Source organism: Oncorhynchus mykiss, chromosome 21 (assembly GCF_057628025.1).
Source record: "Oncorhynchus mykiss isolate SJ-2025 chromosome 21, ASM5762802v1, whole genome shotgun sequence".
Lineage (NCBI taxonomy): Eukaryota > Metazoa > Chordata > Actinopteri > Salmoniformes > Salmonidae > Oncorhynchus > Oncorhynchus mykiss.
The window spans coordinates 45,744,929-45,757,673 of NC_143042.1; the positions used below are offsets into that span (position 1 = coordinate 45,744,929).

The 12,745-nt window shown below is 44.7% G+C and overlaps 1 protein-coding gene across 1 annotated transcript in view; it reads left to right on the forward strand.

The window, feature by feature from the left end:
- LOC110500885 (equilibrative nucleoside transporter 2) overlaps positions 1–12,745 on the forward strand; it is a 36,550-nt gene that overhangs the window by 20,543 nt on the left and 3,262 nt on the right. Inside the window, exons 2-10 of the mRNA XM_036958136.2 lie at positions 1,967–2,023; positions 3,277–3,358; positions 6,925–7,070; positions 7,194–7,333; positions 7,758–7,892; positions 10,833–10,930; positions 11,138–11,207; positions 12,046–12,236; positions 12,469–12,571. Of these exons, the coding sequence (XP_036814031.1) occupies positions 1,992–2,023; positions 3,277–3,358; positions 6,925–7,070; positions 7,194–7,333; positions 7,758–7,892; positions 10,833–10,930; positions 11,138–11,207; positions 12,046–12,236; positions 12,469–12,571 (997 nt within the window). The 5' untranslated portion in view covers positions 1,967–1,991. The remainder of the gene's footprint in view (positions 1–1,966; positions 2,024–3,276; positions 3,359–6,924; positions 7,071–7,193; positions 7,334–7,757; positions 7,893–10,832; positions 10,931–11,137; positions 11,208–12,045; positions 12,237–12,468; positions 12,572–12,745) is intronic.

Below are 12,745 nucleotides of genomic sequence, written 5' to 3' on the forward strand. Positions count from 1 at the left end.
GTCTCTCTCTCTGGGTGATGGGGTAGAGCAGGTCTCTCTGGGTGAGGAGGTAGAGTAGGTCTCTCTGGGTGAGGAGGTAAAGCAGGTCTCTGGGTGAGGAGGTAAAGCAGGTCTCTCTGGGTGAGGAGGTAAAGCAGGTCTCTGGGTGAGGAGGTAGAGCAGGTCTCTCTCTGGGTGAGGAGGTAGAGCCGGTCTCTCTCTGGGTGAGGATGTAGAGCAGGTCTCTCTCTCTGGGTGAGGTGGTAGAGCAGGTCTCTGGGTGAGGAGGTAGAGCAGGTCTCTCTGGGTGAGGAGGTAGAGCAGGTCTCTGGGTGAGGAGGTAGAGCAGGTCTCTGGGTGAGGAGGTAGAGCAGGTCTCTGGGTAAGGAGGTAGAGCAAGTCTCTCTGGGTGAGGAGGTAGAGCAGGTCTCTCTCTCTGGGTGATGGGGTAGAGCAGGTCTCTGGGTGAGGAGGTAGAGTAGGTCTCTCTGGGTGAGGAGGTAAAGCAGGTCTCTGGGTGAGGAGGTAAAGCAGGTCTCTCTGGGTGAGGAGGTAAAGCAGGTCTCTGGGTGAGGAGGTAGAGCAGGTCTCTCTCTGGGTGAGGAGGTAGAGCAGGTCTCTCTGGGTGAGGATGTAGAGCAGGTCTCTCTCTGGGTGAGGAGGTAGAGCAGGTCTCTGGGTGAGGCGGTAGAGCAGGTCTCTGGGTGAGGAGGTAGAGCAGGTCTCTCTGGGTGAGGAGGTAGAGCAGGTCTCTGGGTGAGGAGGTAGAGCAGGTCTCTGGGTAAGGAGGTAGAACAAGTCTCTCTCTCTGGGTGAGGAGGTAGAGCAGGTCTCTCTCTCTGGGTGAGGCGGTAGAGCAGGTCTCTCTCTGGGTGAGGAGATATAGCAGGTCTCTCTCACTCACTCCTTCATAATGCAGCATTGTCCACGATTTACCCAGTTTTATCAGTTCAGCTTGACTGCTTCAAGCTTGTTATCTACGCTCTTAGAAAAAAGGGATCCAAAATGGGTATTTGGCTGTCCACATAGGAGAACCCTTTTAGGTTCCATATAGAACCGTCTGTAGAAAGGTTTCCACATGGAACCCAAAATGGTTCTACCTGGAACCAAAAAGGTTCTACCTGCAACCAAAAAGGGTTTTTACAAAGGGTTCTCCTTCAAGGTTCTAGACTTGTTTTAAAGGTGAGAGTGTGTGTAGTTAGATTATGAGTAAGAGTGAAGTTAGATTATAATGACTTTGACCAGACCGATTCACAGCATGACCAAGCTATAGGTCTACCGCATGTCTATTACTATATCATTTGTCATTGACTTTCAGGCATTTGTATGAATTTCAAAGGAAATGTCTGAATAAACAATCTTATCAATTAGAAACTAGAGTTGGTTCTTAGTGAAAGCATGCCTCCTGGCAGAAATGTTGCTTTTGGTGAAATGACATGAAACAAAGCAATGAGTGTAGGGGTTGAATGCATAAATACTTTCCATGTTCTCACACACTCACATTCTGACTTGAAATATTACTCACAACTTTTCGCTCTGCTCCTGTTACATTTGTGTTAGTGGGTCGGAGTGCGGAACCTATGCATTTCTGTGCATTGAGGACCAAGAATGTACACAAGGATTGGGCTCTGAATTCTTGCTTAATCTACAGACAAAGGGAGAACAGGTATTCGGGCCTCGTCTTTGACTCAAATGCCAAGCGCTTTATAGACCGTACATATTTAAATAAATGGAGTGTGAAGTTGTGCCCTGGCAGAGGGATGGATATCTCAGCACAGCTAATAGTACAAGCTACAATCCAGTGGGTCTCGGACATACAGTGCTGTAGTGTAGTGAGAATGGCTCCATCTCCTCCTTGCAGCAATGTGCTAGTATGTAGAACATGTCCTGCATTTGTATTATGTAAATAACGTGCTTAGAGCTGATTAGACTAATCTTCTCTCTGTATTTTAGATGTTGATCGTGTTCCCCACTCTTTTGCCCCTAGTTTCAACCGATCCCCCGAGCACAGGATGAAGGGTCGGACAGACGCCCCGCGCGATAGGTGAGTGTCTACCTTTTTTTACTTGACAATCATTTGTCAAGTTTCGTTTTTTTCTGAGTGACTCGTTCATTTTAGTCGTTCGTTTGACCTGCATGATCGGAATATAGATCATGCTGCAGACGGCATTGAGAATAAAAATATATTTAGAAATGTTAATTGATGGCATGGTGCAAGAATGAATGTGATTCATTGATTATTGAATGTTATGATGGACACAGCTTTGTAGAACCAAAACATACACAGCCTCTGCTCAACAAACGCGAACTCAAGAACGAATCGTTTGGGGGTCTGCTGTTCGCGAACGATGTTGTGCTGATCACACTCACGGCAGTTAAGCAATGCATTCCGACAACAGTTGTTCAAAATCTAGTCCGGTTTCGTCCACAGCTAGACCTACTGTCAAATGTATCAATAAATAATCGTATTTGTTTGCCTACCAATCAACAACTCCACATTGTTTAAAAGCAGACGTTTACAAGTCTCGGTCACAAATGACAGCTACAATAAACCCCCTATGGTGAACGAAATGTGAACGAGAGGCTTGTAGAAACATGACTCTTTCAAGTTTTCAGTTCATCGTTCGCCAGTAGGGGGTCCTGTGGGCTCTAGGCATTACTGACTCCAATGAACGAAATGAGTCGAGAGATTTCTTCTGTTGATTTAACGAGTCGAAAAGATCGGAGTCAGCCAAACTTCCCATCAGTTCTGCCCATGGTGCCTCTTCCTCTCACTTGTTTCTCGCTTCCGCTCTCACCCAGTCGTATTTGGGGTGGGGGATTGCAATGTGTGGCATTGCCTCTAAGCAAAGCTATGGTACTGAAAAGTGACTTTGTACTGTTTTCAATCAATTAATGTAGAGAATAGATTACATTTCCAATGTACTTTTATAAAATCCGTTAATGCTCTTTGGCTGGTAGCACTTTATTTCACGGTGCATAAATTACTTTCTATTTATTAAGAAATGACATGGTAAATACACATCAATAACCTATGAATTACTTGCTATTTATTAAGACATTACATGGTAAATACACATCAATAACCTATAAATTACTTTCTATTTATTAAGAAATTACATGGTAAATACACATCAATAACCTATAAATTACTTTCTATTTATTAAGACATTACATGGTAAATACACATCAATAACCTATAAATTACTTTCTATTTATTAAGAAATTACATGGTAAATACACATCAATAACCTATAAATTACTTGCTTGTTTCTAATATTTCCCTCCCTAACCCAGGGGCTGGTTGGTGGGGGTTATCTTCTTCATCCTGGGACTCGGGACGCTGCTACCATGGAACTTCTTCATGACCGCCTCCATGGTAAACCTAACATGTGTCTATAACCACAGGTCCAGTATCAGATAGTTATTTAGTCCCCTAAAGGCTACAGTTAGCATATAGGGTAATCTGATCCTAGATATGTGGTTTTGGGCAACTTTAGACAAATCTAGGATCAGATCTACTCTGGCTCAGGTTCAACACTGTATGTATGATACATACACACTTGTTGAACCTTACCCAAAGTAGAACATTGACTTTTTAAGGAATTCACTTGAAAAGTAATTATTTTTTGAAAATCAGGCGGAACTGTTATTTTATGTTACCCTTTTTTTTTTACCAGGTAAGTTGACTGAGAACACATGCTCATTTACAGCAATGACCTGGGGAATAGTTACAGGGCAGAGGAGGAATGAGCCAATTGGAAGCTGGGGATGGTTAGATGGCCATGATGGGCAGATTGGGAATTTAGCCAAGACACCAGGGTTAACACCCCAACTCTTACGATAAGTGCCATGGGATCGTTAGTGACCACAGAGAGTCAGGACACCAGTTTAACTTCCCATCTGAAAGAGGGCACTGTACACAGGGCAATGTCCCCAATCACTGCCTTGGGGCATTGGGATATATACAGTGCATTCGGAAAGTATCCAGATCCTTTAACTTTTTCCACATTTTGTTATGTTATAGCCTTATTCAAAAATTGATGACATTGTCCCCCTCCCCCATCAATCTACACACAATACCCCATAATGACAAAGCAAAAATAAGTTTTTAGATTTATAAAAAAAAACTTTAAAAAAATGAAATATTACATTTACATAAGTATTCAGACCCAATAGTCAGTACTTTGTTGAAGCACCTAAGGCAGTGATTACAGCCTCGAGTCTTCTTGGGTTTCTCCCATTTCTTCTCTGCAGATCCTCTCAAGCTCTGTCAGGTTGAATGAGGAGTGTCGCTGCACAGCTATTTTCAGGTCTCTCCAGAGATGTTCGATCGGGTTCAAGTCCGGGCTCTCGCTGGGCCACTCAAGGACATTCAGAAACTTGTCCCGAAGCCATTCCTGCGTTGTCTTGGCTGTGTGCTTAGGGTCATTGTCCTGTTGGGAAGTGAGCCTTTGCCACAGTCTGAGGTCCTGAGCACTCTGGAGCAGGTTTTCATCAAGGATCTCTCTGTACTTTGCTCCGTTCATCTTTCCTTCGATACTGACTAGTCTCCCAGTCCATCCCGCTGAAAAACATCCCCACAGCATGATGCTGCTACCACCATGCTTCACTATAGGGATGGTGCCAGGTTTCCTCCAAACGTGACTCTTGGCTTTCAGGCCAAAGAGTTCAAGCTTGGTTTCATCAGATCAGAGAATCTTGTTTCTCATGGTCACAGGCCTTTTGGAAAACTCCAAGCGGCTGTCTTGTGCTTTTTACTGAGGAGTGGCTTCCGTCTGGCCACTCTACCATAAAGGCCTGATTGGTGGAGTGCTGCAGAGATGGTTGTCCTTCTGGAAGGTTCTCCCATCTCCACAGAGGACCTCTGGAGCTCTGTCAGAGTGACCATTGGGTTCTTGGTCACCACCCTGAACAAGACCTTTCTCCCCCAATTGCTGTTTGGCCGGTCGGCCAGCTCTTGGTGATTCCAAACTTCTTCCATTTAAGAATGATGGAGGCCACTGTGTTCTTGGGGACCTTCAATGCTGCAAAAATGTTTTGGTACCCTTCCCCAGATCGGTGCCTCTACACAATCCTGTCTCGGAGCACTACGGACAATTCCTTGGACCTCGTGGCTTGGTTTTTGCTCTGACATACACTGTCAACTGTGGGATCTTATATAGACAGGTGTATGCCTTTCCAAATCATGTCCAATCAATTGAATTTACCACAGGTGGACTCCAATCAAGTTGTAGAAACATCTCAATGATGTTCAATGGAAACAGGGTGTACTTGAGCTCAATTTCGAGTCTCATAGCAAAGGGTCTGAATACTTATGTAAATAATGTATTTCAGTTTTTTATTTGCAAACATTTCTAAAAACCTGTTTTCGCTTAGTGGTTATGGGGTATTGTGTTAGATTGATTGAGTAAAAAATGTATTTAATCCATTTTAAAATAGGGCTGTAATGTAACAAAATGAGTAAAAGTAAAGGGGTCTGAATACTTTCTGAATGCACTGTATATTTATTTATTTTTTACCGGAGGAAAGAGTGCTACCTACTGGTCCTCCAACACCGCTTCCAGCAGCATCTGGTCTCCCATCCAGTACCAACCCTGCATAGCTTCAGAGGCAAGCCAGCAGTGGGATGCAGGGCGGTATGCTGTTATCCCTAAGAGTCAGATGCTGTTTGTATGTGTGTGTACACAACTGTATGTGTGGCAGGTAGCCTAATGGTTAAGAGCATTGTCCCAGTAGCCGAAAGGTTACTGGTTCAAATCCCCAAGCCCACTAGCTTAAAAATCTGTTGATGTGCACTTGAGCAAGGCACTTAACCCTAATTGCTCCTGTAAGTCGCTCTGGATAAGAGAGTCTGCTAAATGACTAAAATGTAAATGCATATTGTTTAAAGAGGATTTGCTGAGTTGTTGGTGTCAAACGTTTTGTCTAAGAGGGATTTAGTGTGACTGGCCGAGTTGGGTAGATTACTTTTTAAACATATCTGTTAGTTACTAGTTGTTACCTGTCCAAAATTGCAATCAGTAACGTAACTGTTAGATTCCCCAAACTCAGTAACATAGACTGATTACTTTCAGTTACTTTTGGATTACTTTTCCTTTAAGAGTTATTAATTAGAAGAAGACAAACAGGATCCATCAAATGAGTTTGGTGTGTCAACACAGTGGTCTCTAACTTGTAGTCAGACACGCTCAGGTTGGAACAAACTTCAACTTGAGTCTTTTTTCAATGATGAATTGAATTTAAGAAACCAGAAAAGTATCATAATGTATTTTTTACGCAAACAACCTTGCTGAATTTGAAAAGTAATCCAAGAAGTAATCATCTAGTTTTTCAAAAGTATCTGTAATCTGATTACAGTATTTTTGCTGGTAATTTAACTGATTTGTTAGGGGGGGGGGGGGGGGGTTTGTAATCAGATTACATGTAGAAGATTACATGTAACCAGTTACTTCCCAACCCTGGTGACTGGCCCCCTGGTGTTTTGTAGTCTTGCGTCACCAAGTACCGGTATGTTGAAGTTAACCGCTCGTGGTGTGGTTAGAGGTCATGGATTTTCCACGTCGCTGTGTGGTCAACCATGTGACCAGGTTGTGTGTGTACAGCCTCTTAGGCCTAGCTCTCTGAATATTCAAATGTCAAACCCCACAACTCATTCCCCTAGGGTAAGCTGTGATATTTGGTATACCCTACATGTTTGTAGAACTACTTAAAGAATAGGCCTATTTGTATAGGAATGAGTGACTTGTGACAAACAACATCGTATTGAACGTTAATGTAAACTAAACTGGGTCATCTCATGAGTCCTGTGTGGCTCGGTTGGTAGAGCAAACGGCCAGGATCCTGGGTTGGATTCCTGCTGGGGCCCACCCATACTAACGTTTTGATAAAAGCTCCTGGAAAATGGCATATATTATTATTTATCTTTTTCTCTTCTGTCGTTAGTATTTCAACCGCCGCCTTAACAAGACTGAACGGAGCAACGGCACGGTGGTCTCCCACAAAGAGTACTACTTCAACAACTGGATGACTCTGCTGTCCCAGCTCCCCCTGCTGCTCTGCACTCTGCTCAACTCCTTCTTCTATCAGCGGTGAGACAGCACTTCTTTACTCAATAGATAAAAAATATGTCACACACTGTCTGGGTGGTGTAATTTACTACGCTCTAATCCAGTGAGATTGAGAACTAACGTTTTGTGTGTGTTTGTGCGTAGGATATCAGAGATGGTGCGGATAGCGGGCAGCCTGGTCTTCATCTTCATCCTCTTCATCCTCACTGCCATCCTGGTCAAGATCCCCATGGAGGAGGACCGCTTCTTCTCCGTTACCATGGCTACCATCTGGTTCATCAACTGTGAGTAGGACATTATTGTGTGTGTGTGTTTGTGGGGGGGGGGGGGGGGGGGGGGGTCATTGTGTGTGTTACTGGGTATTGGGTGGATGGTGGGGAATCATGTTGTGTGTGGGGGTGGAATTGTGTGTGTTTGAGTAAGTGTGTGTGTTTGTGTTTGACTGGGTATTGTGTGAGCACGCTATATCATTAACTCTCTCTCTCTCTCTCTCTCTCTATCACCCTCTCTCTCTCTCTCTCTCACCCTCTCTCTCTCTCTCTCTCTCTCTCTCTCTCTCACCCTCTCTCTCTCTCTCTCTCACCCTCTCTCTCTCTCTCTCACCCCCCCTCTCTCTCTCTCTCACCCTCTCTCTCTCTCTCTTTCTATCTCTCTCTCTCTCTCTCTCTCTCTCTCTCTCTCTCTCTCTCTCTCTCGCTCACCTTGTAGCGTTTGGAGCGGTGCTACAGGGCAGTCTGTTTGGCCTGGTGGGCCTCCTTCCTCAGAAGTACAGCGCTGTGTTCATGAGTGGCCAGGGGCTGGCCGGCACCTTCGCTGCTATCGCCATGCTGGTCTCCATAGCCAGTGAGTCAAACACACAAACAAATATCTAGAACCCACAAATATACAAATAACTACTTGTAAATAAATATGTAAAACTCACATCAGAGATGCTCAGTGGCAAATCATTCAACTGAGGCAAATGTGGAGTCTTATGCTACAGTACATCGTCGAACATCTCATTCCAAAATCATGGTCATAAAATGGAGTTGGTCCCCCCTTTGCTGCTATAACAGCCTCCACTCTTCTGGGAAGGCTTTCACATTAGTGAGGTCGGGCACTGATGTTGGGCGATTAGGCCTGGCTTGCAGTCGGCTAAACAATTCATCCCAAAGCTGTTCGATGGGGTTGAGAGCTCTGTGCAGGCCAGTCAAGTTCTTCCACACCGATCTCAACAAACCATTTCTTTATGGACCTTACTTTGTGCACGGGGGAATTGTCATGCTGAAACAAGAAAGGGCTGTCCCCAAACTGTTGCTACAAAGTTGGATGCACAGAATCATCTAGAATGTCATTTTATGCTGTATCGTTAAGATTTCCCTTCAGTGGAACTAAGGGGCCTAGCCTGACCCATGAAAAACAGCCCCAGACCATTATTCCCTCTCCACTAAACTTTACAGTTGGATCTATGCATTCGGGCAGGTAGCGTTCTCCTGGTATCCGCCAAACCCATATTTGTCCGTCAGACTGTCTGATGGTGAAGCGTGATTCATCACTCCAGAGAATGCGTTTACACTGCTCCAGAGTCCAATGGCGGCGAGCTTTACACCACTCCAGCCGACGCTTGGCATTGCGCATGGTGAACTTAGGCTTGTGTGCAACTGCTCGGCCATGGAAACCCATTTCATGAAGCTCCCGATGAACAGTTATTGTGCTGACGTTGCTTCCTGAAGCAGTTTAGAACTCAGTATTGAGTGTTGCAACTGAGGACAGACGATATTTATGAGCTACGCACTTCAGCTCTCGGCGGCCCCGTTCTGTGAGCTTGTGTGGCCTACCATTTCACGGCTGAGCTGTTGTTGCTCCTAAAAGTTCCCACTTCACAATAACATCACTTACAGTTGACCGGGGCAGCTTTAGCAGGGCAGAAATCTGAAGATCAGACTTGTTGGAAAGGTGGCATCCTATGACGGTGCCATGTTGAAAGTCACTGAACTCTTCAGTAAGGCCATTCTACTGTCAATGTTTGTCAATGGAGATTGCATGGCTGTGTGCTCAATGTTATACACCTGTCAGCAACAGATGTGGCTGAAATAGCCAAATCCACTAATTTGAAGGGGTGTCCACATACTTAACTTCTAGGCCACAACCTGACTCATGACAGCCCATTCTTGCATAATTAATGCTTGGAGTTTGTCAGAATTTGTGGGGTTTTGTTTGTCCACCCTCCTCTTGAGGATTGACCACAAGTTCTCAATGGGATTAAGGTCTAGTGAGTTTCCTGGCCATGAACCCAAAATATCGATGTTTTGTTCCCTGAGCCACTTAGTTATCACTTTTGCCTTATGGCAAGGTGCTCCGTCATGCTGGAAAAGGCAGTGTTCATCACCAAACTGTTCCTGGATGGTTGGGAGAAGTTACTCTCGGAGGATGTGTTGGTACCAGTCTTTATTCATGGCTGTGTTCTTAGGCAAAATTGTGAGTTAGCCCACTCCCTTGGCTGAGAAGCAACCCCACACATGGATGGTCTCAGGATGCTTTACTGTTGGCATGACACAGGATTGATGGTAGCGCTCACCTTGTCTTCTCCGGACAAGCTTTTTTCCGGATGCCCCAAACAATCAAAAAGGGGATTCATCAGAGAAAATGACTATCCCAGTCCTCAGCAGTCCAATCTCTGTACCTTTTGCAGAATATCAGTCTGTCCCTGATGTTTTTCCTGGAGAGAAGTGGCTTCTTTGCTGCCCTTCTTGACACCAGGCCATCCTCCAAAAGTCTTCGCCTCACTGTGCATGCAGATGCACTCACACCTGCCTGCTGCCATTCCTGAGCAAGCTCTGTACTGGTGGTGCCCCGGTCCCGCAGCTGAATCAACTTTAGGAGACGGTCCTGGCGCTTGCTGGACTTTCTTGGGCACCCTGAAGCCTTCTTCACAACAATTGAACCACTCTCCTTGAAGTTACTGATGATCAGATAAATGGTTGATTTAGGTGCAATCTTACTGGCAGCAATATCCTTGCCTATGAAGCCCCTTTTGTGCAAAGCAATGATGACGGCACGTGTTTCCTTACAGATAACCATGGTTGACAGAGGAAGAACAATGATTCCAAGCACCACCCTCCTTTTGAAGCTTCCAATCTGTTATTCAAACTCAATCAGCATGACAGAGTGATCTCCAGCCTTGTCCTCGTCAACACTCACAGCTGTGTTAACTAGAGAATCACTGACAGGATGTCAGCTGGTCCTTTTGTGGCAGGGCTGAAATGCAGTGGAAATGTTTTTGGGGATTCAGTTCATTTGCATGGCAAAGAGGGACTTTGCAATTAATTGCAATTCATCTGATCACTCTTCATAAAATTCTGAAGTATATGCAAATTGCCATCTTACAATCTGAGGTAGCAAACTTTGTGAAAATTAATATTTGTGTCATTCTCAAACCTTTTGGCCACGACTGTATATAAAGTGTAGGTGTGTATATTTGCTTTATATATATGTATATTTGAACATTATCTATGATTGAATGTATGAAACAGAGTGCCCATCTTTCTAACCAACAGAGGATCACAGTGGAAATAGTCTCTAGACTTTTTGTGTATATATCTGTATACCTTCAAATGATCCTATATGTATATTTTGCCTGGTGTAACATTTCATGTATTTTCAGTTGTCAAATCAAATAAAAAAAAATATAGACAAATGAGTATGATGTGGCCTCTGAAACTCCACTTGTAAGTAGTTCTCTGACCTCTCCTTTCTCTTTTGTGTGTGTGTGTGGTTGTGTTTGTGGTTGTGTGTGTGTGACAGGTGATACGGACCCTGAGACGGCTGCGTTGGGTTACTTCATCACGCCGTGTGTAGGAACCCTGATCACTTTGCTTAGCTACCTCCTACTGCCTCGCCTGGTGAGTTGCTCAGCCTTACAGGACTAGAATGTAATAGAAGCCCTGGTAGATACCACAGGTTGGGCCTCAGAACAGACCCTGTATCCCCCGGGCCTGTAGCTGACCATACTGCAGTACGGCATGACTTTGTTTTACCTGAGGAATCTGTGTTCAAGGTCAGGGAATGTTCAGTCTGTCTCATTTGGCCTCTGCTCCGGTCTCATCCAGGAGTTTGCCCAGTTTTACTTGGACAAGAGCAGGAGTTATGAGGTGGAGACTGCAAATGAGCTGCTGAAAGGTGAGGCTGCTGAAAGCTGTGAGAGAAGATGTGGGTTATTTTGTGCTCATATATCTCACCAATGACCATCCACAGCAGTGCAGATTGTCACTGCTAGTACTCTCCTTTACACTCAGGGGTTGTATGCAAAGTTCCCTTTAATTGTTTTTGGCACTGAGCTGTGCGGCAGTCTCGGGCTTGGGAACATTGGTTGTACATATCCAAACATCTCAGAGTAGGAGTGCTGATCTAGGTCTAGGTCTCCCCCCGTCCATGTAATCGTGTTAATTGTGATCTAAAAGGCAAAGGCGATCCCAAATCAGAACTCCTACTCTAAGACGCAAGATGCATACAGGCCATGGTCTGAATAGAACTGATTCAACAGATCATTATCCCATTAGCCCAGTTTATTCACATTTATCCAATTAGTGCAGCAACCTCTCCCAGACAAAGAGCTGCCCTGTGGGACATTTACAGATCAGACACTATTAAACCACCCCCTCACTCTCCTGTTAACGTCAATAGATGTTTCCATGGAAATTAACAAAGGTCTAGGAAAGCCAGGGCTGTTCAATATCGGTCCGGGAGGGATCAGGGACTTCTAATTAGGGACTACAGTAATCCAGCCATAGCTTGGTCCAGTTTTTCCTGATGAGGTCATGGGGTGAGGAAAAACTCCTGGCCCTATTCTTAACAGATAATGTAGTAGTCTGGTGGGCTCCAGAAACTAGTGTCCATCCCTCCCTCCCTTTATAATGACATCTGCCATCCCTCCCACACACATTTACATCTGCCTGTTGATTGGTCAGTGTTAGGTCAAGTCAATCTATTTTCCCTGAAATATTTATCTTTCTTTCAGTGACAGAGAGTGGCACGGCGGAGAACGGCAAGCTGTATGGCCACGACAATGGCTCATTGGCCAATGGAGGTGCCAGTGGCGAGGAGGTGGAGGTAAAGGGGGCTGGGGTCAGTCCCAAGCAGGCCTTCTTAACCCTGGAGCAGGCTGAGGTCAGGGACAGGAAGTCCACCGTCATGGAGGTGTTTAAAAAGGTAATGCTGACCTCTGTTGTTACTCAGCAGGCTCTCTACTGGTCATATATTTATTTTTTATTTTTTTATTTTCTAAATATATGGCTCTGGTGTATAGTTGAGGTCCAATTCCCTACCCTTTTCTGAAGTGTGCACTTGTTCACTCCCCAACATGCATTAAAAGCACCAGAGGAATTTAAGCATGGGAGAGTTTCCACTATATTTCTTACCTTGTCCCTCTCTCTCTCTCCAGATATGGGTGATGGCTTTCTGTGTTGTTTTTGTCTTCACCGTCACTCTCGCTGTGTTCCCTGCCGTCACTGTGGACGTCAAGACCATATACCCTGGGAAATGGGGTATGTATACACTTTTAGAAAAATCAGTTTCAAAAGGGTTCTTCGGCTGTCCCCGTAAGAGAACCCTTTCTCATTCCAGGTAGAACCATTTTCTACCTGTAACCAAAAGGGTTCTTTAAAAAGATATCCCATGGGAACATCCGAATAACCCTTTTAGGTTCTAGATAGCACCTT